This window comes from Phaethon aethereus, assembly GCF_964289735.1.
Source record: "Phaethon aethereus genome assembly, chromosome: 3".
In the NCBI taxonomy this organism is placed as follows: Eukaryota; Metazoa; Chordata; class Aves; order Phaethontiformes; family Phaethontidae; genus Phaethon; species Phaethon aethereus.
The window spans coordinates 36,295,674-36,320,362 of record NC_138576.1 but is presented as its reverse complement, the minus strand read 5'-3'; the positions used below and the strand labels follow the sequence as shown (position 1 = coordinate 36,320,362).

Sequence of the window (24,689 nt, the reverse complement as noted above, 5' to 3'; positions counted from 1 at the left end):
TCAGAGCCCCGTCGAACCTGAACTGGAATGTTTCCAGGGATGGGGCATCTACCACTTCTCTGGGCAACCTGTGCCAGTGTTTCACCACCCTCATTGTGAAAAATTTCTTCTATCTAGTTTAAATCTACCCTCTTTTAGTTTAAAACCATTACCTCTTGTCCTATTGCAACAGGCCGTGCTAAAAAGTTTGTCCCCATCTTTCTTCTAAGCCCCCTTGAAGTACTGCAAGGCTGCAATAAGGTCTCCCCGGAGCCTTCTCCAGGCTGAACAACCCCAACTCTCTCAGCCTGTCCTCACAGGAGAGGTGTTCCATCCCTCTGATCATTTCTGTGGCCTCCTGCTCCAACAGGTCCATGTCTTTTCTGGGCCCTCAGGCTCCAGAGCTAGACACAGTACTGCAGGTGGGATCCTGTATTGATACCAGGGGTTGCCCTGACTCAGGTGTAGGACCCTGCACTTGGCCTTGTTGAACTTCATGAGGTTCACCTGGGCCCATTCCTTAAGCTTGTCCAGGTCCCTCTGGATGGCATCCTGTCCCTCAGGTGTGTCAACCACACCACTCAGCTTGGTGGCATCTGCAAATTTGCTGAGGGTGCACTCAACCCCACTATGTCATTGATGAAGATATTAAACAGTACTCATTGCAGTACAGACCCCTGAGGGACACCATTCATCACTGATCTCCATCTGGACATTGAACCATTGACCACTATCCTCTGGAACCATCCAACCAATTCCTCATCCACCCAACACTCCACCCATCAAATCCATATCTCTCTAATTTAGAGAGAAGGATGTTGTGGGGGACTGTCTCAAAGGCCTTACAGAAGTCCAGATAGATGACATCCATAGCTCTTCCCTTGCCCACTGATGTCACTCCATCATAGAAGGCCAGTAGGTTGGTCAGGCAAGACTTGCTCTTGGTGGAGCCATGCTGGCTGTCTCAAATCACCTCCCTGTCCTCCTTGTGCCTTAGCATAGCTTCTAGGAGGATCTGTTCCATGATCTTCCCAGGCACAGAGGTGAGGCTGACAGGTTGGTAGTTCCCAGGAGCCTCCTTGCTACCTTTTTTAAAGACGGGTGTGATGTTTCCCTTTTTCCAGTCTTCAGGGCCTTCACCTGACCACCAGGACTTTTCAAATATCATGGTGAGTGTCTTAGCAGCCACATCAGCCAATTCCCTCAGGACTCTGGGATGCATCTCATCAGGTTCCTCAGGTAGTCTTGAACCTGATCTTCTCTTACAGTGGGAGGGACTTTGCTCCTCCACTCCCCGTCTTGCAGTCCTCCGCTCGAGAGTTGTGGGAAGAAACAAAATCTACATCCCTGTAACAAAACAGATTGTCAGCTCAGGTATTTTTTTAACTGCATCAGGCTATTTGGGGAGCTGTCGATTGTGCTTTGCTGAGTCAGAGGGAAGAGTTACCAGCTTATAACTGGAAGGTGAAGGATCCTTCACAGCCATTGTCTCCCAAGGTCACACTGGTACTCAAATTAGGTTCTCAGCAGCATGGTTTTGCTTCAATTATGAATGTTAAACCTTGAAGAATGCAAGCTTTGTCTTCTTTTATAGAAATCTCCATGGGAGGAAAGGCCATGACAGTCTAGGGTTAAGTAACACCTGCAAGCATACAAGTCTGAATCCATCAAACAGAGCAAGGAATGGATTTGGCTGGCATTTGGATTGGATTCACAGGAGGCATTAGTGACTGCACCTTTCTCTCAGATGCGCTACTCGCAGTGGGAAAATAAGGATTACAGTGTCTATAGACAGATAGATGTCCAACACTGAGTTGCAGTGAGTGTCTCATGCAAAAATGTAACTTGAGTCTAAAGCAGAATGTATCTACAATTACTTTAAAAAAAAATATACTGATTGGAATGCAACTGCTGAAGACAATAAACAATAATCACAGAGTAATCTGGAAGCACTGCAAATCATTCTGATCTTCAGAGTTCCCGTGACAAGAATACAGTTTCTGATCTTGCCTGAAAATTTGTGATCTACCCTTGCTACTACATACGTTTGTTTTTTATGAGTGTGATATTTGTGTTACCTGGGGTTGTTCCCTGTAACTGAACTAACTAGCTTTGGTGAGTTAGAAATGAAGAGGGCAACAACGCAAAGACTTTCAGGAAGGTCTGCAATATCAATCTTAAAGTCAAGCCAGTCCTATGAGGGTTTTTGTATTGACCTAGTCAGTGAGTTTAAAAAAAACCCAACACAACAAACAAAGCCTAAACACACACACAAAAAAACCCAACACCCCAAAATGTTCCACAGATCAAATACTTGTCTATATTTAACAGCTGTCAAAAATTCTCACTTTCAAAGTAGGAGATAAAATGTGACAATCTAAGCCAATTTTATTCCTGCTCTCTTCTTTGCAAGATGGCCAGTTTAAGGAAGAGGCTGCTTCTAGGAGTGTGAGAATGGATTCTGAGGTAGAAAGCTCAGCTGCAAAAAGTTCTTTTTTTTTATCGTAGTAGTATTAAATTTTCCTCAGATCAGCAGAAGTATTTTAATGTAAAATTAACCTGTGTTCTAGCTCACAGATCTGTTCTGATCACTGTATTGTCTTCTGTGCCTAAATATGAAGTCTAATCTTACTTGACAGTTTCAATCAAGACTAAAGTCCATTATGAAATGGCCTGATAAGAATTAGTACGTCCTTATATGTCCCAAGTCTCAAATAAGAAACTACCTTCCTGTAAGCCTCCCATTCCAAACATGCTCAGCCTGTGTTCGAAAAGAAAGTAATACTGTCCATCATTTGAGTTATACCAACTGCTGCTGGAAAGTCTGAAGTTGGAAAATTACCTTTTTCATTTCCTGTTGGGAATGAAGTAAAGACAAATAAAAGCATAAGTCAATAATTAATGAAGCTCAAGAAGTTTAAAAAAAAACACAAACAAACAAACCTGAAAGAAAGTAGGTGGAAGTTCTTTCTCACCAGACCCTGATTTCAGATAAAGATGACATAAACAATTCAAGCAAGCTGAATACCAGAGTGATGTACAAGTTTAATTGAATTTGTTCCTAAGGATTGTGCCCAAATTTTGCAAAAGAAAATAGTGAGATGCTTTAACTAGTGTTAGAGGGCCAGGGATGTCATTCATGACCTCATTAATTCTGTTATGAATATGGGAAAGATTGGACTGTGACATTCTTGGAAGAAATGAAAATTTGATTGTCTCCAGGCTCGCCTACTGAGGTCTGGAGTTACATGGTTGAAGTTACTGTATGCTTCACAATAGATGCTGGTAAACTGCAGAACAAATCTTTGTTCCTTCTGTCAACAAGTTCTTTTAATGCAATTTTAGTGCATTACACAAAGTAACTTGGAAAAGGGTTATATTGAGACAGAATACAGTGTGTTTTCTCTCTTCATACACAATGTAGCTTTTAACTGGCTTAGTCGATTATTTTGTTTGCAAGAAAACAATTAAGCCAGTGGGCAGGCAAGATGCAGGAGGAGGTTTAAAAAAATTGTCATTTCCAGCTGTCCTGCTGCATCAGGGGCTTCCACTTCCACAGTTAGGTTGAACTAAGTTACTGTTTGTGTGAACTCTTCAGCAGGGTTTACTTACCCTTCTTTTATTGGTTTAAGAGGTAAAACTTTTTTTTTTTTTTGTGATGAATGCTTATTAACATACAGATTAACCGCCCTGTTTTCATCCTGGATTTAACAAAACTGTTTAAAAATGAGTTTTGATTAACAATTTTCTTAGTCTTCAATATAATCATGCAAAAGTTACTCTATCCGGTTAGGAAAAAGCCATCTGAGTTTGCTTCTAGTGAAATATCCTCACCCTGAGGTGGAGTTGCCATTTCTCTTTCCCTCTAGTTTTCATTTCTTCGTAAATTAGTCAACACTGGAGACGCCAGCTGTGCTTACTCTGAGAAGTCATCTTGTAGCTTTGATTGGTACGTAACCCACATGCCAAGTTTTAAGTATGGCCTTTCTGTTGTAGAGTGTATTTTGACAGACAATAGCACTGAAGCTGAGATTCAGACCTATCAGGAAATGGTCCACACAGCAGAAATTAAGTCAATGATAATTTCTCTGGGGATTACGATCCTTTTACCAGTATCTATACAACTGAGTATATAAACATCAGAATACAAACATTATATACACTCACAAGATGAAAGATTGCAAGAGGAATGAATGGAAATCTATCTTGCAGTAGTAGTAAAGTATTCTAAGCGTTATTCTATATAGCCCTGCTTGAGTGTTTGAAAACTATTTGTTAAATAATGCATGCAATTTCCTCCTTTGTTACAACACGTTTCTCTGTGACTATGCTTTCTAAATGGTATTTTTAATGTTCAACTCAGCTAAGACTATACCTATAAATACTTCTTCATCATTGTGGGTTTTATTGTCTTTCTGGGGCAGCTTATCAAATTGAGAAGTGCAGTGCTTTGAGATATGATCCTTGTTATTTCCATACTAAATTGAGCACTAATTTGCTGTGTTTGAGACACATAATTCATCACGGGTTTTGGCACCAGTGCAAAAGCAGTGTAATGCCAAAACCTGAGTGCACTGCAACTGCAGCAAAGCCAGGAAATAGTGTTCCTGGCAGCACTGTATTTCAGTGTAAGAAGATGCAATTATGGGGCTAGATCTGCAATGCAGAAAAAACGCAGGCTTCTCAGAGCACTTTCTTGAAGGGCAAATAGATTCTTTAGAATCAAATAGGCTTGCATTTCATACAAATCTGGCATTACTTCGCTATCTGTAATTATATATTGTGAAACATGAAACTGAAGTTGGGTTTTCTTTTTTTTTGCATGCAGAGTACTTGGTATCCCTGCTGCTAATGGAGTTTGAGGTAGTGGGCAATTCCATGTTTTTTTTCTGTGTATAGTGGCTCAACAAGGGAATGCCATGTCTCTCCCAAGAGGTGTAAGACCCAGGCTCTGCCTACCGCGGTATCTTGCCTCCAGTGATGGCCAAAAGGGGATGTCGAGGGAGTCCGTATGAACAGAAGCAGCCCATGGTGGTACTCCCAGCCCTCTGCACATCTGAAACTTTTTAAGGAGAGGCGATTTTAAAATCTGAGGGATGTTTCTTTCATGGATGTGCCAAAGTGCCCTTTTGAAGGAAGGGAGGCAGCTGGCAGCCACAGCATCCTGCGGCAACAATGTCCTCGGTTTACGCTGTACAGTGTGGAGAAATAGCTCCTAGTTTGAACCCAGGCCTAGCTGCCTCCGGTTACTGCCCTGTACTTCTGCTTGCTGCAGTCCTTACCTCACCTTCCCTATCCCACTCTCGGTGTTGCGGGGCTCACTTTTTGGTTCCCAGGCCCTGAAACCGGACAAATACCCTTTTGGACCAAACATCGGCCAACACTTGAGCCTAGCACGGGGCGCGGGGTCTGGGCCTGGGCTGCCCCCTCCTGCTGCCTCCCCCCTCTCGGGGGACCCTTCGGCGCCGCCCGCCGTCGCTGTTTCACTGAAGGACTTTCGGGGGAGCGTGAGGAGGGGAATAGCCTGCCTTAGACCTGCGGCAAACAGCCGGGGCGCGCTCACGCACCGACCCGCTCCTCCACAGGGCTCCTGCGCGGCAGCCACCCCTCACCCGCCATCTCCGCCTCCCCCCACCGGGCGGACTGACGCGGGGCGGCGCTGTAGGCTTTGCGGCGGCGCTCGTGGGCGCGCCGCGCGGCTGCCTCTGTGGTACCATCGGTGGGGGCGGGGGAGATGCTTCCGCTTCCGCTGCCCTTGTTAGAGGCGGAAGGTGATGGGACCAAGAGTCACGATGTGGCGGAACCTGCTGGTAAGGCCGCTGGACCGCGGGCCGGGCTGGGCGCTACCACTGTGTCAGCCCGCCGCGGGCCGGGGCGGGGCTGTGTGTGGGCTCCCTCAGGGGCTGTCGGCGCCCGCCCGGGCTGCGGGACTCGTCCTCCTGGTGCCGCCCCCCGCGCTAACGCCGGATGCTGCGGCGGGAGCTGCCGGGGATGGAGGGAGTGTTGCCTTTCAGGTCCCGGCCCACTCGCTCCACCGTGGGTGGAGCTGTAGGCACCTGGAGGGGTGGGAGTGCAATCGGTGGGTCTAGGGTACGCGCAGTCCGTGTCTTACGGAGATTAATTTTATAGTGTGTTTGTTTGGGGTGGGTGAGGGGAGGAGGGGTGTTGCTCCGTGACTTGCAACCAGCGTCATCGGGATGTTTGCCCCGTGGCTGTATTTTTCATGGTGGTAGTTCAGTAAGGATCAAGTAACAAGCAATAGGACGAGAGGAAATGGCCTCAGGCTGCGCCCGGGGAGGCTTAGACTGGATATTAGGAAAAATTTCTTTACTGAAAGAGTGGCCAAGCATAGGAACAGGCTGCCCAGGGAGGTGGTGGAGTCACCATCACTGGAGGCGTTCAAAACATGTGTGGATGTGGCACTTCAGGACATGGTTTAGTGGGCATGGTGGTGTTGGGTTGACAGTTGGTCTTGATGATCTTGAAGGTCCTTTCCAACCTTAGTGATTCTGTGTTTCTATCAGTGTTGCTTGAAGGACACTATTGGCAGTTTAGAGGTATGGTTCATTCTTAACTTTAAGATTTGACACGCTACTTTGAGACATGGGAAGAATTATGGACTATTGTTTTTGGTGGCCTGATCTGTGCTAACAGCTGTGCTTCAGCTCTGAAGTTTAGCTCCTGTGCTTCTGGCTAGCAGGTGTGTTGCAGCTCAGAGAAGATCCTTGTCTGCATGAACATGTTTGTCTTAAACATTATTGCCCCTATCACTAGAGTCAGACACAGAAAACGTGTGCCTGAAACCGAGATCTGAGAGGCGGAGGTCGAGGTTTTGCCCAAAAGGATGCTGATTATGAAGGTTATTCTGCAGATCCATAAATCTGTTGTATCTTAATGAAAGTAATTGTCTTGAATTTTCTCTTTTTAGGTAACATGTTAATCATTCTTTTATGTAGTGTGTTGAAAGATTGACTGAATTAAAAAGTGGGTTTTGGTGAAAGTTTTTTTCATTTTAAGACTTCCCTTCTGTCCCTTTTACTTCCATTTTACTTTTAAAAGAAAATATTTCTACTCCAGTGTGGATATAGGTGCAAAATCTCACTGTTTTTAAAACAATGTTTTATCTTTTATTTCAGGGTCTTCGCCAAATTTCTCAGAGGACCATAAGCACTGCTTCACGCAGGCAGTTTGAAAATAGAGTTCCTGAGAAGCAAAAGCTTTTTCAGGTATTGAATGAGCACTGATAGTAGAATAATGTTAGTAGAATGACAAGGTTTTAGTAGATCATAACTGCATACATTTCGTTTCTAAAGAACTGGTGAAAGTCCTCTTTACATCTGGGATGACCTCTTGAAATCAGTTGCATGACTACAGTGTTTGAAATCAGCAGTTATTTTCTACAGAGATTATTTGTACATGTGTGCTTGACTTGCTGACTCTTTAGCGTTTTTTTACCCTGTGAAATGATTTGTACCTGAGTTTCTTATGAGTAGTAGGCACTGTACAAAGATACAGACAAGGTACTCCAAAATGGACTGAACTGGGGGAGTATGTTCTAACAACAAATGGAGAAAAAGCAAGTGAGAGGACAGAAGTACGGTGAAAAGTTAAACCTCCAATCTTACAGCTATATCCATAGTTTATAGATGAGACCCCTAATTCTTAATGAGGATGTAGTATTATTGTACTTCTCAGTTACAAAAACAGTAGAGTCTTAAGGGATTGGATTCACTCCTAGAAAACTATTGCATCTTTAAAAGTAATTTCCGAATTAATCCCTTCCTTAAGGAGGACCCCCTAGAGAGAGAACTAGTGGTTCTTCAAATGCCAAAGCAGTGGATACTCAAGAGCATACTGTGAGCCATAACCTGGAGCAGTAGCTTCATTCTGAGGATATAGTAGACTCTGCTTCACCAATGTGAAAGGGAAAAAGTACGTGTTAGGAGCCTCAGTTTAATAGTTTTTGTGTCTTGTTGCTTTCCTTTTCCCTGAAAGAGAAAGACAGTCTTCTTGGGACACTGCTTAAGGAGCACAGCGTTTATTGCGAGCCAGGGGGAAAGTGGGATATTGTCAGTGGATGAGATTGGAGGTTGTTTCTGCTGGCAGAGATCTCTAGGTGTATCTCTTCCTCCTCCCGTTCCTTTCTTGTGCCTTTCTTGTGGGACAGCAAGTTATGCTGGCCTGGGTTGTGGGTCACCAGCACTGCAGGCAGGCTTGAATTCCAGAGCAGTGTGAACTCGCTGACAAGGGTAAAGATCATGTGGACCTGGTGTCTAGGAGTTTTACTTAAGGTGGAGCAAATCAACTTCCTGCATGACACCAGGTGACAGTAGAGGCTTGTCCCCTTGCCGCTCCCTATAGCAGGGCGTGGTTATGCTGGAGACAGATGGGAAGTTTCTAGGGATGGTAATAATAGCCTGTGCACCTGAGGGGGCTGGCAACTGGTGTCAGAAGTGTTTTAAGCATCTGTCAGTCACTGCTTTGGAAATGAATGTGCACATCATTTACTATACTTCCTGAGTCAAGTGATCACCTGATACCAGAGGGAAAGCTTTAAAGGCAAGGAGGAATCAAAATAAGATTCATTGTCTTTTGGGAGTTGGGAAGGTAATTTGGGGAGGTAATTCTTGTTCTGGGTAATGCTAGTTACATTAACACTGTATTGCAAGAACTGTATTTAAATAGTTTCTTTTTGTCACTTGTTTCCATTAGGAGGATAATGGCATCCCAGTGCATCTTAAAGGTGGTGTAATGGATTCTCTGTTGTATAGAGTCACCATGGGTCTTTCCGTTTTTGGTAAGGCTGATACTAAAATATTTATGCTTTGGTACAGTGTCCAACATGCTAATATAATATAATGGATTTCCAGTTCAGTTGCTTTAAGAATGAGTAGCCAGTACTTTATGATCGTCTGTATAAGTTCCACAAACATGCCCCTCCCCTTTTTTTCTTTCAGTTTCTCTATTTTTGTGCAGTCTATGGAGAGCTATTTAAGGATTTTTTTTTTCCCCTGTAAAATACGAATTACCAAAAAAAAAAAAAAATCATTGTGACATGGCTATGGAAATGTGTTGTGTCTGAATTGCAGCTGCTTATTGTCAATATTTTTTCTGGAACAAACTGGTAAAGGAAAGATGACTTGAAAGAAATTTCTGTTTACCATTCTGAAAATATCTTTTCTATCTCTTAATTCAGGAACAGCCTATGTTGTTTATGAGCTGCTTGTTGCTTCAATGCCCAAGAAGCAGAAATGATTCCAGTTCAGGATGCCTCAGTGACTAGCATCTCTTCGTCCAATTCCATGTGACTATGATGGCAGCTTCTAATAAGTACAAGAGCTGGCTTAATGCTTGGAATCTTAATTTAATTGTATCGTGTTAACTGCAATCAATAAAGCAAGTTTTATGTTGTGTTGTGGTGGTCTGGACTATGTCACATGTTCTATATTAGAGTGCTTTTACCTGCCAGTAAATGTACATTGAGTTGATCAATATGCAGATCTTTGAATTGTGAGCCTCCTTTCTTTGTATATGATTTATGTTAGTACTTTGCAGGTGAGTTAAATGCCCTGAATCCTGATGAGAAAGTGATACCTTGTCTTTGTTACAGCAATTTCCTCCTCTTGCTTTAGTGGAGCAAATTAATCTTATAATATTATTAGGAATAAACAAACCTGTGTGGAAATCAATATTGAGGACTTGATTGTGCTGTATCTTTCCTGTCAGCTGCTGGAAGCTGACTGTAACATATCTAGAAACAGAGGAATCTGATTTCTGGTCACCATCCAAAGGTGACAGTTTATACTATGTAGAGGTGATAACACTGTCCTCTGCAGCTTCAGGGCTTAGAAGTAGTTTCAGGGGAACTCAGCACCTTCATCTAACAATTTTTTTTTTTTTTTTTTTTTGGTGGCCTTCCTCTGCTACAGCTTAATGGAACATCATATTTCCTGAAAAGAATAAAGATTTCTAAGCATGCAAATATGATTAGTAAGTGATTGTGTATTTATCTTGCTGCCCATGAAATCAACTGCTGCCCATGTAAGTATGATTTAAGACTTGTTAATCTTCCAACATTGCCTCATGTTTCAGGGGACCAAAGCCAGCTTGCTCTTAGTTATTGGGGTAAGTAAAGCAATCAGCTCTTTAGGATAAAATATGAAAAAAAAGTTCATTAGTGAATTTGAGGGTATTCTGTAGAGCAAATAGTAAAGTGGAGGGTCACAGTAAGTGTTAATACTAACTGTACTAAAATATCTACTGATTGAAAAGGTTTTCAGTGACTGTTAATTACACAGATATTCTGGCAGTTGACTGCTGATTTGATACAGGCTGAACAGGTTGCTATTAAGCCAGAAAAACTGAAGATACTGAAGGCAGTGCTTATAAAAGCTTCAATAATTTTTGTCAGTTTCTAATGCCCTTTGGGAAGAATTTCTCCAGAGTGCTCTGTAAGTTTGAGGATGGGCTAAATGCTTAGGGAGGCTGCCTTCTGTCTGCAATGCTTTTCTGTGGCTTGAGAATAGCAACTGCCCTGTGGCTGTAGGGGAGGAGCAGATCTAGTTCATAAGTGCACACCAGGTTAAGTGGATTAGACTTCAAACAATGGTAGCATAATTCATGTTGGGAGAGACCTCTGAAGGTCAGCTGGTCCAATCTGCTCAGGGCAGGTCTGCTTCAGAGCTACATGGGGTTGCCCAGGACCTTGGCAAGTTGACTGGGGCGTACCTCCAAGGACAGAGATTGTACAACCTCTGTGCAACCTGTCACAGGGTTTCACTGTTCTTTGAGGAGTATCTTTCAGTTTGTGGGATACAGGAGTACATGTGTTTAAAGTATGGCTGTTAGCATTCCTGTAACATGGCGCTAAAGGAAGCCACAATTGCACTTGACTACTTCTACCTAGACAACCATGAATTTTACAAACTTAAAGGGGAAAGTAGATACTTTTCAGTGCTGTATGTTAAGACCTCTAATAGGAAACGAGGCAAAAGCTGTAGGCATGGCTGAGTTTTAGGTTGCTGCTACTTGGTGTGTAGGTGTCAGTAGCTCCTGCTTCTAAAGCTCAGTCAACACTGGTTTCTGGGAGAGCTGTCAGCTCTGCTCCAGGGCAATTTCTACTGGGTCAAGCCAAACTGGCAGTAATTTGAACTATCAGCCTTAAGCTAGGTTATGTGCCTTAGCCATAACATAGTTGAAGAGTGCTCAGCTGCTGTGCTTCACCAGCAGAACTGTATGACAGTGCTCTGCACATGTAGAGGCAGAATGAATGGCTGATAAAGCTAATGGTTTGATCATCATCTGTTCTGAAGTCCTCCTCTTTCAGTGGCTGAGGTGGTGGTTTATCATCTTGCTTTGACACTGAGAACCACAAATGCAACTGGAGATCCATCATTGTTTTAAGGGGAGAAAAAATTGGTTGTGGTTTAGAATTGGGCAGGGATGCCCAGTAATAACTATTAGCTGTTATCGAGTGTTTAGGAACAAGCTTTATATCCAAAGTAGCTAGTGGTGTCAGTGAAATACCTGCCCTATGAAAACTGCTTCTAGGAGGCATCTTTAAGTTGGTGAATATGAGAATCACTTATATGCCACCCTGATGCCTCTTACTAGCTTGACTTGCAATTACTGGGGAAGAATATCTCTGGGAACCAGTGGTAGCTGTCCAGCCCTAGTTAGGTGTTATGTTCCTAACACAATTTGTGCCTTTGTAGCCTTCCTGTCAAGTTGCTACTTGTGATTTGTTATGCTGAAAGCCTGGTGTTGACTCCGTAACAAATAGAGCTTCTTAAAAAAAAAAAAACCCCTCAAACCCCCCCAAAAAACCTCCATCAAATTAATCTTTTTATTTCTCCTCTCAAGGAAACAGTGAGTTTTCCAAAATGTGAAAATGAGCACAAAAATCTAGCTTCCCACTACAGCACTATTTTAAGCCTCTTCTGGATTGTTTGTTCAGAATTTTTCACTGCTATCCTGGAGAACCAGAGTATGCTTTGTTAAAGTTGTGAGGCACATGGCAAGAGGAGGGCCAGTGTACTCAGAACTCTAGTAAAAGTAAAAACCTTAAGAGGACAATGCGGGAATACCTCTCGTCGATAGTCTCTCTACATAGGTGGGTTTGGCCAACTGCATGACTGAAAGAGTAAGAACTGCCTGGATGGATGTCTCAAGAAGGTTTGGGAAATTGGGTACAGCTCATCATAGGATGAACATTGATGCCTGCAGGGAACAGAAACCTCACAGCACAGTGGACTACACTTCACCACGTATGAAGGAATCATTCTGCTCTCTGCGACACTGCTAAGGCTTCTGCTGCTACCGTGTGCCCAGGGTTGCTACTAAGATGTGGACCGAGTGGTGGGCGTCTGGAAGGCAGCGTAAGAAATAGTCAGAATTTTTAAACAGCATACATCCTTTCCCACCCACAGGAATTACAAAGAATCTTGAAAGAAGGGCACTTGTTTAAATAGTCTAAATTATAAAAATCTTGTGATGAGCTAGGCAGTAAATCTGTGTTTCTGTGTGTGACGGAAGCAGAATGTGCAGTCGCTCTTGCAATCATCCGCAGCTCGGGCTCCGCTGTCTCAGGAGAGGGAACAGCTTCTGCGCTGCCAGCGAGAGGGTGTGCAGGGTAAAAGCAAGCTAGGAAAAAGATCTTCGTACTACAGTGTGATCTGATCGGTATTTATAGATAGCGCCTTGAAATGTTATTTAAATGAATAACAAATGACAAAAAATTGTTCTGGCAGGAGTGGGTCTAGTAACTCCAAAACTCATCCCCGGAGTCCGCAGCTGGAGGCAGGCGGGAGAGCGGCTGGCAGTGCTGGGGGTGGCATACGCAGGCCGCGTCTCTGCCAGCGCTCCTGGATTTTGTTCTGCTGCTGGAGCAGCAGGAGGATGAAAGCAAACAAGACCCACGGTCAGCTGCTCAGCACCATCTTCTGAGACTGCATTATAAAGCTAACTGGGAAATTCCCATGCCCTGTTCAGTCTATACATGGAATTTGTTGCAGGCATGTACACATCACAAGCTGCCAGATGTAAACTAGGTGCCTATACTGTCTTTCCCTAGCAAAATGCAAAAAGAGAGCTATACATCTTCTCTAGGACTAAAATTAATGCAAAGTTTTTGGAAATATCTGAAGATCTTACCTTCAGTGTCCCTGTGGGTATTTTATGAGTAACAGAAATGAAAATAAGCAACTTCTATTACTCCTTGTTAATGTGAGAAGTTATAAATTCTAAAAAAGAAAATGGTCAGTAATACGAAGTCTTAGATTGCTAGCAGTTGATGTACTCCAGTTATGAGCTTTTCCTGTCTGATCTATTACTGTGATGCTTAATTACCACCCTTAAATCAATATTTTTTGGAGTTAGGCATTATATTGATGTAAATATTACTACCTTAGTGCATTCCCATTTTCAGTTTGTGTTTAGGCAATAGACATGGTCTCTTTTCCAAAAAAGAGATTTCTTGTTCATGTAAATTTTATTTTCTCTTTCAGGTTTATATAAACTTTATTTTTCAGTTATCTTCGTCAGAAATGTTATCTATGATTTTTTATATTTTGCTTTGAAGGATGAGAAAGCTTCTTGGTGCTGAGGACATGGGAATGCTGTCCTGGTTTCCGCTGAGATGAATTGTTCTAAATGTCATCCTGAAAGTGTGCCAGCTTTGGCAGAATGAAAAAAATTGTTCATGCAACTGTGTGCTGGTTTTGGCTGGGATAGAGTTAATTTTCTTCACAGTAGCTAGTATGGGGCTGTGTTTTGGATTTGTGCTGGAAACAGTGTTGGTAACAGAGGGATGTTTTTGTTGTTGCTGAGCAGTGCTTACACACAGTCGAGGTCTTTGCTGCTTCTCACCCTAGCCCGCCAGCGAAGAGGCTGGGGGTACACGGGAAGCTGGGAGGGGACACAGCCAGGACAGCTGACCCAGGCTGACCAAAGGGATATTCCATACCATATGACGTCATGCTCAGCATATAAAGCTGGGGGAAGAGGCAGCAAGGAGTGGATGTTCAGAATGATGGCATTTGTCTTCCCAAGTAACCATTACGTGTGATGCAGCCCTGCTTTCCTGAAGATGGCTGAACACCTGCTTGCCCATGGCAAGGGGTGAATGGATTCCTTGTTTTGCTTTGCTTGTGTGCGCAGCTTTTGCTTTACCTATTAAACTGTCTTTATCTCAACCTATGGGTTTTCTCACTTTTACTCTTCTAATTCTCTCCCCCATCCCACCGTGGGGGAGTGAACGAGCGACTGCGTGGGGCTTAGTTGCTGGCTGGGGCTAAACCACGACACAGTAAGAGAAGTGACTATTCAAATAATAAACAGACAGATGAAACAGATGAAAATGAAAACCTAAGTATTGCAGTTCTAGGTTACACAATCCTTTCTGAGACTCCAGATGTACAGACCATGTTTTACTTTCTCCATTGGGAAGGTAGCTCAGAATTATCTACTCTTGGGACTGTGCCCTAGGCTACATTTTCTTGGCTGCTGTATATATGTATAGATCCAATTAGCCTGACACACACAAAAATTTCCCTAGTAGAAGTCTGAGGAGTAATAATATACAATATCACAGCATGGACTTCCTGAAAGAGAACAGGAAGAAAGTTCAGAAACCCTCAGAAAGCATCAGGGAGATCTCTAAGTGTATGATATTATCTGCACTTCTTTTATTTTCCCAAACACCAGAGTAAAAATACTATTTTTCTAATGTTGCTCACCTTGGCTATTGCTGCTTTGAACTGTGAGAAAGAATGCTGCATTTTTTTTGGCATCTTTCATATTAAGCTGTCCTTCCTTAGTCTCCCATCCTTTCCCAACTCTGTTACATATCAAAAAGCTGGCAGTTGACCTTCATAGTTTCTGGAGTGAATCAGACTTTCAAAGACAAAATCTATCTGATCAACCTGACTTGACCCTAAATAAGGTATTTAGGTGATGAGTAAGTCAGAACCAACATATCTTTTCGTGTACGTGCTTGTGCAATTATTTTGTTAAAGTTCCTTTTAATAATAACATCACCTTTTCTAGTCTGACTTGCCTGAGCCTTTCCACTTATTTTTTCAGTACTCAATCAATTCTGCTGTAAAAATAATGGCTTATCCAGAAACACAGTCTGAGAAGAATCTCTTGGCTGTACGGTACTCTTCTGAATGTGAGTATTCAAGTCTTCAAACTTGGTGTGCAGTGCATACAGTCTGTGAGATATGCCTCGGTCTTGTCTCAATATTTCCCAAGATTTGCTCTGATTATTCACAGGTTTTCTATTAGGCTAACTGAACACGGGCTTCCCCAAAACACATTTAAAGCTAAAGCACACTTGTGTCTATTTTCTCAAAAAGATATGTTTTCACAAAAAAGCTAATTAGCTGGGATATTCCTGTTTATAAATGTTGTGACAAGCCAAATTCACTCACAGGGGCTGGAGAGGTACTTGAGAGATACCCACCCGCTGGCTGCCCAGTCAGGCAGTCCTGGTTTCAGCTCCATAGGGAATACCCGTATCTGTGTACAGTTCACTCACGAAATATTCACTCCCATTGAATATAGCCTGCTATGTCCTAGAGGAAACTACTGAAGAAAGAGGGATGGATTTGTCCTTTGGTAATGGGTTTCTTTCTTTTTTATAGTTTTTAATCCACCAGTCTGAACTTTCTGAAAGGCAAGAATCTTTCTTGTCCTCTATCAGGTTTATGCAGTGCATGTAATTACATTTCCTCTCCCTCCCCAGTATTTTATTGTTTTATTGCTATGTTACCAGCTTTGGTATTTTCATTGGTGAAACTGTCTGTCCCTTGTCTTGTTGGGTCTTTGCTGTTGCAGAAAAGGAGAGATGCTGCCTGATGAGCATGAAAATTAATTGGAAAGGGATGATCAGGGAAGACCTGGTAATATTTAAGCTCTCATATACCAGAACATGGAAGGAGCTATGATAGAAAAGACCACAGAAGGCTTGCAGGTTTAGAGTTACCTAAATTAAGGCTTCCTAAATAGAACTGTTACAAACTAAGTATGAAACGAACAAATTCATGGTGTTGCTTTAAAAACATATTGCAGCATTGGTGCTCTCTTTCTTCTATGAGCAACAGGCATTTGACTGTTAGAGGTAAAATGAGAGAGGAGTACAGTGTCTTGTGATATGGCAGTCTAATAAAACGGTATCCTTACTGTTAGAGGTGTATTGAGGAATAACTCTCTTCCTGAGGCTGTCTGTGAAGCTCAGCTAGAGATGCAGTTGCTTGTGATTTCACCAGGAGCAGCAGCAGAATGTTTTCCTCGAAAAGAACAGTAAGTAAGGAAGGTATTTCACTGAGATACTTTATATGTGCTAATCCAAAAGTGTTTCAGCTGCCCCAATAATCCAGAAACAACTTGAATTGTCTCTTCATTTCTTTGGGTTAAAATATTTTTAGAGGACTTCTCAGGGCCAAAAGAGACATACGTTTGTCCAGTTTTAACAAAATCTGAAACAGCAGCGAAAAAAAATGCTTGTAGATGGCTGTCTTTCATTTTCTACAGAAGTTTTCCCTTTTAATGAAGAAAACAGTGCTGTGCAGGACCTGAAGCATGTGATCTGCCCATAATGTTCTTACTTCCAAATTAAGATTCCTCTAAGAGTTCCTACACAAATCTCCTGGTATCATTCTCATCAATGTGACCGTAACATTATGCATAGATATTCAGAAATGCTTTTTGGAATAAAAGGAAGAGGGGGAAATTCAGCGCTGCTCTCAGTTTCTTCCCAGTAACTGTGAGCAGCTTCTGTTCTTGCAGGGGTGCGAGGAGGAGCTTGTGATTTCGTCAGGACCTTTAAGCTACAAATGTGTCCTTTAACTGAGTTGTATAAGTTTAATATCAAAATGATTCCACATTGTTTCATCTCAACATGAGCACTTGCTCTGGATGACTAATGCCCTGGGACCTGAAGTTTATAACGGAAAGGCTGACACACACATGCTTATCTATCATAACACTATGCAAAAGGGAATTCCATAATTAAAACATTTTAATGATCTCTATTGCTCAGTGGGAAGCTACAAGTCCCAAAGGAGCCAGGCCAACTTTGTTATCAAGGTTTAGTCAGTCATCTCTTAGGAGCAGTAGGGCACATTTTGCTAAATATAGTGCGGTGCGCTAATACGTGCTCTGTGCGGCGCACTGCCCTGCGACCGCTGTGCCACACAGCTGGAGCGCAGCGCGCGGGGTGGTCAGTACACCTTCTCCCTCCCTTCGGCTGAGATTTTCAGAAATGGGTGCCTAAACTTAGACTCCTAAATCCATACTTAGGCATTTACATAAATAGCCTGATTTTTTAGAAAAGCAATACTGAGAAATTCTCTTCTATTAAAATCATAAAATAGAAAAAAAAAAATCTTACAACAACAACAACAAGAAAGGATTTTTTTATTTCTGGAAATAATACTCAAATGTATGGCCAGATTTCTGGGAAGAGGGGAATCACAACTTTTGGTTACCCCAGCTTAATTAATTCTGGGGTGTAAGTGCAGTTTCTGAAAGGAAGTTACAAAACTTGGGACTGGTGCGGGAGAGACATCAACTGTACGGCTAGGCAGCAAAAGCTGCATACGATATATTTCACAGAGTTAGGCAGGAACCTCTATCACAATCTTTATGTCTCTGTTCGGGCCTGAGATCCAAAAGCAGATGAGTAGAGACTGGAAATCACTACCATCTAAACACCTTTTGATCAACATCAGGCACATTTGCTGGTCTCATTCTGGTCCCCAGTAAATATGTGTCTACATGAGCAGACTACAAAGCTTGGTGCCAGCAGAAGACTTGACTGGCAAAAATATCAGGGATGGAAAGTAAAAGTGCTCAATCCAGTTGCCTAAACTTGGGTGTCCAGCACCATCTCAGGCTACATTTGAAGCATTTGCTGGCAAATACGACAGAGGACCTGCAGGAGACTCGCACACTCGTCTTATATCATCTGGGGGCCTAGCAGGATGCCTGTGGCACCCAAAACAGCACTGGGGGCTTGCCTGTGCCTCCTCTAAGTGGTCCAGTACAGTTTGAGATGTGCCAGCTTATATGGGTCCTGGGCTGTAGGTGGCAGCTCCAAAAGAGGTCTCAGATGTGCAGGGCACTCAAAGGGCTCTAGAGCCCAGTGTAAAAGCAGCTGAGGCAAGCCCCGTGGATAGTGCGTGGGCAAAGTGCTCAGGCACTGCTGAGTTTGTTAACTAGATCTCCATTAGCTATTGCAGAAGTTTAGATGCTGGGCTGTCATGCAGGCACCTAAATGTATCAACCCAGAGCCAAATGCCACCTGAGATGACCATGCAGGACAGAGGAATGGGTGCAGATGATGTTCTCAAGCAGCAAAGCTGCAACGGTGGGGCATGCGTCAAGGAGTACAACCCTTGTCTGCCTTCTCGGCTTCTCTGGACGTCAGAGAAGCAGATTCTGTAGTTTTTATTAGAAAATATGGTCCCAACAGCCACTCTTAGCACAAAGAAAGGGACCTCACCTTGCTGCTGCTGCTGTTTTTAACTGGAGAAGATGGTCATGATGTAGTGAAGCCCCATGTTGTGATGTGCCTTAAGCAGCACATTGCCTAAATACATTTCAAAGAGCACTGGGCAGAGGGTAAAGGAGCAACAGGTCAGGTTTACCAGCTGAGCATTTACACTCTGGAACATGTCATAGCAGAGGATCGAAAGAAGCTGGGTGCTGTTTCAGAGTGTAATTTGTGCTTCAAAAACAAGTTGTTTAAAATTTCTAAGCAGATGCTTTTTTTAATATCCTTTTTTTTTTTTTTTTTTGTAAAACAAATAAGAGACACTGGAGCTAGTAGCAAACACATTTCTCCAGAGAAGAAATCAGGACAACGCCAAAACCAAGACATGTTAATAAACTGGGGTGGCTAAAAACTAACAGAGTAGCAAGGCCAACTGGAAGACATCCAAGAGAGCGGAGGAAAGGGCATATGAGAGGAGACATTTTAACAGCTTCCTGTGAAGCCTCTTTGCAGACTATAGAGGTGTTGATATATGAGACACACACTGAACTGCAACAGGTGAAAAAGGCTGCCAGCAAAGGGTGGGTAGGAGCTTTCAAGTAACCTTTAAAAGTAGAAGCAAAACACAATAGTTTTCTGTTTACACAACAGAGTGCTTCTGATACTGAAGCACAGGGCAACATCTATTTATAATCCAAATAAATCTTATGTTCTGGTATTTGGAACTGTCAACATTCAACATATTGGGAAGCAGCAGCCACGAGGCTGCATTAAGAAATGCTGATTTAAATCTGAATTGTTTTGCTCCATGTATTTTCTCCTTTAGTCACTATCCAGTTATCACTTGTGCAAAAGAAACAAATTTCTTTTTTAAAGTTAGCTCATGTGGAGTTCATAAATGTCCTGGCAGGTTATACCTAGGCAGTGCTTCTAATGACTGAGAGTTAAACTCCTGCTTGACTCTTTTTTTCCACAAAATCTCCATGTGTCCATCAACACTAGTGATAGGTGTCATGCAGATGAGAGCCCCATAGGTCTCATGGAAATATATATAACCTGGGCTACCCAGCTCCTTGGGCCTGGCTGTGTCCTGGCCCAGGTTTTGCTTCTTGTGCACGCTCTTTCTTTTGGAGAGGAAAGAGCTGCAGTGAATGCGACAGGCTGCCAGTAGAGATACCAAGGCACTGAGGTTGGAAAGGTTGAGGCAGGGGGGTGATGACCATGGAGTTCAGCTGCCCTAAAGTCTAGAAATGGTCAAAAATTACAGGACTTTTAAGTACAGGCATACTGTAACAGCGCAAGGTTTTTTAGGAAAGCTGGTAAGGTCTGTACCTCTGGCAGTCACATGCAGGAAGGAATCTCCCAGTCCTGGTTCTTTGCTCTCAAGCTGCAAGTTTGCAGACATGTGAGTTAAACAGACAATTAATTTTTCATATTAAAATGAGACTATTTTTGTGGAATCAGCCAAAGACACAGACATCTCAGGTGTAGTTTTTTGGTTTGGGGTTCCCCCCCCAACATCACTTTTCCTTTCGTTTCAGAGTAGACTTTTACTCTGTTGATCCAACTTATTTCTGACTGCTGTGCCCGTAGCCCAACTAAGGACACCGTGCGACTCACCTAAAACAAGTTATTATCTATTGTCAGCCACTAGGAAACAGCTCCCCAAAGTGTGCTGTTAGTACTAAGTATGGTATGGAGGATTTCTCTTTGAAGTCCTAGTGTATCTTAAATAATGGGGGATGAACTAAACAGCCTCTCGGGATCTTTTGCAGCCTCATTTGCTATGGTTCTGTGTATTTGTATCAGAGTCGCTTGTTAGAGTGTTTAAGCTTTTGAATATTTGTCCTGCTGAACTGGCAGGAAGTTTGGAGCTGACCTCTGCATCCTCTAAACCTTCTTGGAAAGATGTGTATCGGGAGAGAGCACAGCAGCAGCTGAGTATTCCCCCTTGACAGCTTCCCTCTGACCTGCTCCTCCTCAGTCAGGGGGATCACAGCATCCCACCATACTCAATGCCTTTTGTACATCATTAACTAACTAACTCATCATTAATAATCAAATGTCATTGATTATTCAACTGTCTGAAAGAATGGGATCAGGTCACTCATTAGCTAACACAACTTGAACTTTAATACCTTTGATTACCTTGTCCGTTCAGGCACAAGCTTATGTCCTCCATAAGCCTACCTACCACCTACACGGACCCTGCTGTCACTATATATCTTGATATTTTTTGATATAGAAGCACTGAGAAGAATTAGCAAAATGTTCCTATTCAGAGCTTGGCACTGCACCATTTCAAACTTTGTTGCTGATTAAGATTATGTGCTTCTTTGTAGGGAGTAATTACATTGAAATAGTTGAAGGGTTACCTAATATAGGGGAACCCATGGCTATTAACTTTTCATCTTATGTTGAATCCAGTTAGGTACTCAGAGAGCGCTGTATTATAATATTCTGCAAGTAGCAGCTAGTGGTTAGTGATTTTTAAGTCTGTTTTGATTTTCTAAAGTGATGTGTTTCCTCAGTGGATCATCATTCTTTCACTGGGTACCCCTCAGCCGCATGGAGAAGAGACCAGCATCCGCAAATCTTTGTTGCTGGTCCATTGCTGTGACAGGAATGCTTGTGTTATGACATAGTGTGATACCTGACAAATATACATGGTCACTGTCTTCAGTTAATTTCCTTTCTTGCCCTGTTTAATCAAGCAAGATTTGTACTGGCTTCATTGGGGAATGGCTCCTGAATAGATCCGGATTCTGTTGTGAAATAACGAACCAGCTTCTTTGAAACACAGCAACTTAATTTAGGATTGTTTTAATATAAAGCACGTTTGTGTGTGTATATACAGAAAGGACTATAAGATCATTGCATATAATTTTTTCCCATTTTAGTATTCAAGATCTGATTTTTTAAAAAATGGCTGCCTGCAAATCAACTGGATTTTGTAAGACTCCCAAATCACATTGAAAGGCTGGTTCCTTTCTATTTATACCTCTGCTTTTGAATGATTTATTTACTTTTCCAGTTCTACTTATTTGGAGGCACAATCACTTCTTACTTTCAGAGCATTACATGATGGGAAAAATCAGTTAGAGAAATTAAAGAAATAAATAGTTGCTAAGGAAAACATACCTGGTGAGGTAGATAATTATTTCATGGCTGTAACACTCTCCAGGGATGTTGCTTCCATAGTTGTTCCACTAAATGAGTAGATTTCAGATAGAATCAGTCCTCTCTGAACTGAATATCAGAAGCCATGCCTCATTATGAGAGGTCGGACTAGTGCTGCTCTCTGAATACCAGCTCTGAAATGAAATTAAGCAAATAAATAAACACCAGACTAAGTTCTTCTCATGCCTCTGACTGGAAATCTCTTGGAGAAGGCAGAGCCTGGAGGAAGCAGTTTGCTGTATTCTGTCCTTCTGCATTTTATGGATGCAGATATGATACTGTGCAATATTAGCTTTATGACTGGTTTAATAGGAAAAAAAAATACACTGGAAAGGCCATTCTTTGTGTTGTAAGGAAGAAATGAGCCTCCCAAATGACTATACGAAGACAATGTTTAATTTAGATACACTGTAGTGATAGATGCAGTGATAGACCGACCAGCAAAGTACTTCCCAGATAGATGTAGGTAAGTCACTGGTAACAGCAGTTTTGCCTGTATAACAACACTTAATGCTGAATCTGTTTATTGCTTAATGTTCAAAGACCTGACACTTTTTTTGATTCTTCCTCTGTGCAAAACATATACTGAAATACATCTATGCATATAAATAAGGCATTTACCATATTCATAGTAAAGCAGATGGAATTGTCAGAAAGCCACAGAAGCCAAACCTAGTGTGATATCCACAGGGAAACAATATTCAAAGATTACAGTGCTGAAATGCAAAACATCCTGTTTTATTCTGCCCTGGCAATGCAGCCTGAGGAAACAATAAAAAGGCACCAGAAACACAAAGTAGCTTGAATTACTCTGGACCCCAAACCAGTGCAAAATTTCTAAGAAATTCCTGGTTACCTGCAATATTGCCATCACATGCCTACACCAGAAATGGACAATATTATTAAAAGCATAAATATGAATTCAAATCTTGATTTTTGTATTTACATTTGACAGTTTCACTTTATTCAGCTTAGGTAGCAAAGAAAATTGCAGAGCTGGAGTGCATGGTCTTAATGTGTTTAACACTTGTCTAAGAAACAAGCAGACAGGAGAGTGTTAGTAAATGTTTATGCATTTCAGAAATGCCTTCTGCATCACATATTATGTACTCAGACTATGAATGTACATAGCAACAGAGCTGATTAAAACCAACCCATTTAATTACTGTAATGTACGGAAGCACACAATCTAAATGCAATTCGTTGGTGTATTTTACATGTAAAAGATCTTAGGAGGAACATGGTCAGAATGGTTAGAACAAAGAGTTAAACATAAGAATGAAATCCTGCTGCCCTTGGAGTCAATGGATTATTTGCTCTTGCCAGCTCTGAGTCCTAATTCACACCAAGAAATTAAGCAAAGCTGGTCAGCTGAGAGGAATGGGAGGTAGTCCCCTCAGCAGCACCTGTGAGGGAGAGTCTGTGAGACCCTTGCACCCCTGAGACCCATTCGTTTCAAAGTCTCCACTCACATAAAACTGGTTGTAGATTTAGTACCAAATTATTTAAATATTTTAAAATAATTGTTCTGAGTGATTTAACTTTTAACGAGAATACATATTTTCTTCCATCTTCACTATTTACATTAATTGATTTTAACTATTAACATAAAATCTCAGCTATCCTATGATGAACAAATCCACAGTACATTGTAAAAAAATACCATCGCAGTGCACAAGTGATAAAAATGCCTTATTTCCATTAGTTCACTCCCTATGGAAGGATATTTCACTGTAATCCCCAACATCCATTATTCTGAAACTATTGTTCACACCACATTTATACTGGTGTTCTTGGTGTGTTAATTCAGGAAATTAAATTAAAATTTTTAAAAAGTATTATTTCTTAGAAACATTGCTTTTATGTATCATATCTGGATAGGAAGAAATTAAATTCCTCATGGCCAACATACCAAAAGAGACAATCCAACTCAACAGCTGGGCAAGGGGGTTAATAGGTCAAGAGCATCTGAAAATTTATCAGCAGCGGAGACGTCGCTTTTGGAAAGCGCATTTTATCAATACCAGACAGCTGAAGCTGTGGCGTGTCCCTGAGAGCAGCTGACTCACTTCCAAAGTGTCTGGAAATGTCAGCACATGTCTTCTGCTTATCGCTTTCCTTTCAGCGTTCGGGCTTTTGTGCGGATAACTGGACTATTACGGAAACGAAGACAACCCCGTTCCGCTCAGCAGAGACAAGTCCTCCCGCCGACACGTCCTTGAGCTCCCAATCTTGCGGAAAAGTCCCCCCGGAAAAAAACTATTCATCTCCACGACCGGGCACTTCCACCCCGGCTGGGAACTCGTCCCGACTGCTCCGAAACTCACCTCCGGGCACGGCCGCCCCTTGCCCCGCTCCGCGCCCGCCGCCGCCGCCGGGTGGCGCCCCCGCACCGCGAATGGCCCCGGCCTGGCGCGCCGGAGGCGGCGGGGGGAGGGAGCGGAGCGGGACCGCGGCTGCCGGAGACCCGCGGCCGTTCCCTCTCCCTGCTCGTCCCCGCTCCTCGCCCGTCTCTGTTCCCTTGCCGCCTCCCGAGTTTACGGCCCCGCCGTGTCACCCTTGGTCACGGGGCAGGCCGGCTGCCACGGGCAGGCTCCCGGGAGCTGGCGGCGGGAGACCCGATCAAACTATTCTATCATTCCCTGACCCGCACGGAGCCTCTCGCCCAGCGGCTGCTGTTTGGAAGGTGCATTTTCCTTTGAAGGCAGCCGGTTTCAGACAGGAGCCACGGGTTTGCCCGGGGGGTCTGAGGGAGGCGGTAGTGGGGGCCGTGCGCCCCGTCTCCTCCGCCCGCGGAGACCCGCGGCAGGCGGCACCAAGCACCGGCAGCGCTTCGTGCCCGAAGCAAAACACCTATGTGGGGAGGGAGGTGGTTTAATATGTGTAGGCTAGACACATAGGCCAGACACACCTGAATGGTGTTAAAATGACTATATTCCACTTGCCCCCGAGGCTCCCGGCCGCGGCGCTGTGGCTGCACGCGTCCTTCTGTTAAGGCTGTCCCGGGGACCAGACCCGGTCCCGGGAGGGCAAG

General features: G+C 43.0%; 1 protein-coding gene across 1 annotated transcript; it reads left to right on the top strand.

Moving 5' to 3' along the window:
• Positions 1-5,771: 5,771 nt before the first annotated feature.
• On the top strand, positions 5,772-10,762 carry COX7A2 (cytochrome c oxidase subunit 7A2; the record flags this gene model as incomplete). Its single annotated transcript, XM_081998666.1, has 4 exons — positions 5,772-5,789; positions 7,116-7,205; positions 8,692-8,776; positions 9,176-10,762. 4 exons carry the CDS (start codon positions 5,772-5,774, stop codon positions 9,232-9,234), a joined length of 252 nt encoding a protein of 83 aa, XP_081854792.1. The 3' UTR covers positions 9,235-10,762.
• Positions 10,763-24,689: the final 13,927 nt, after the last annotated feature.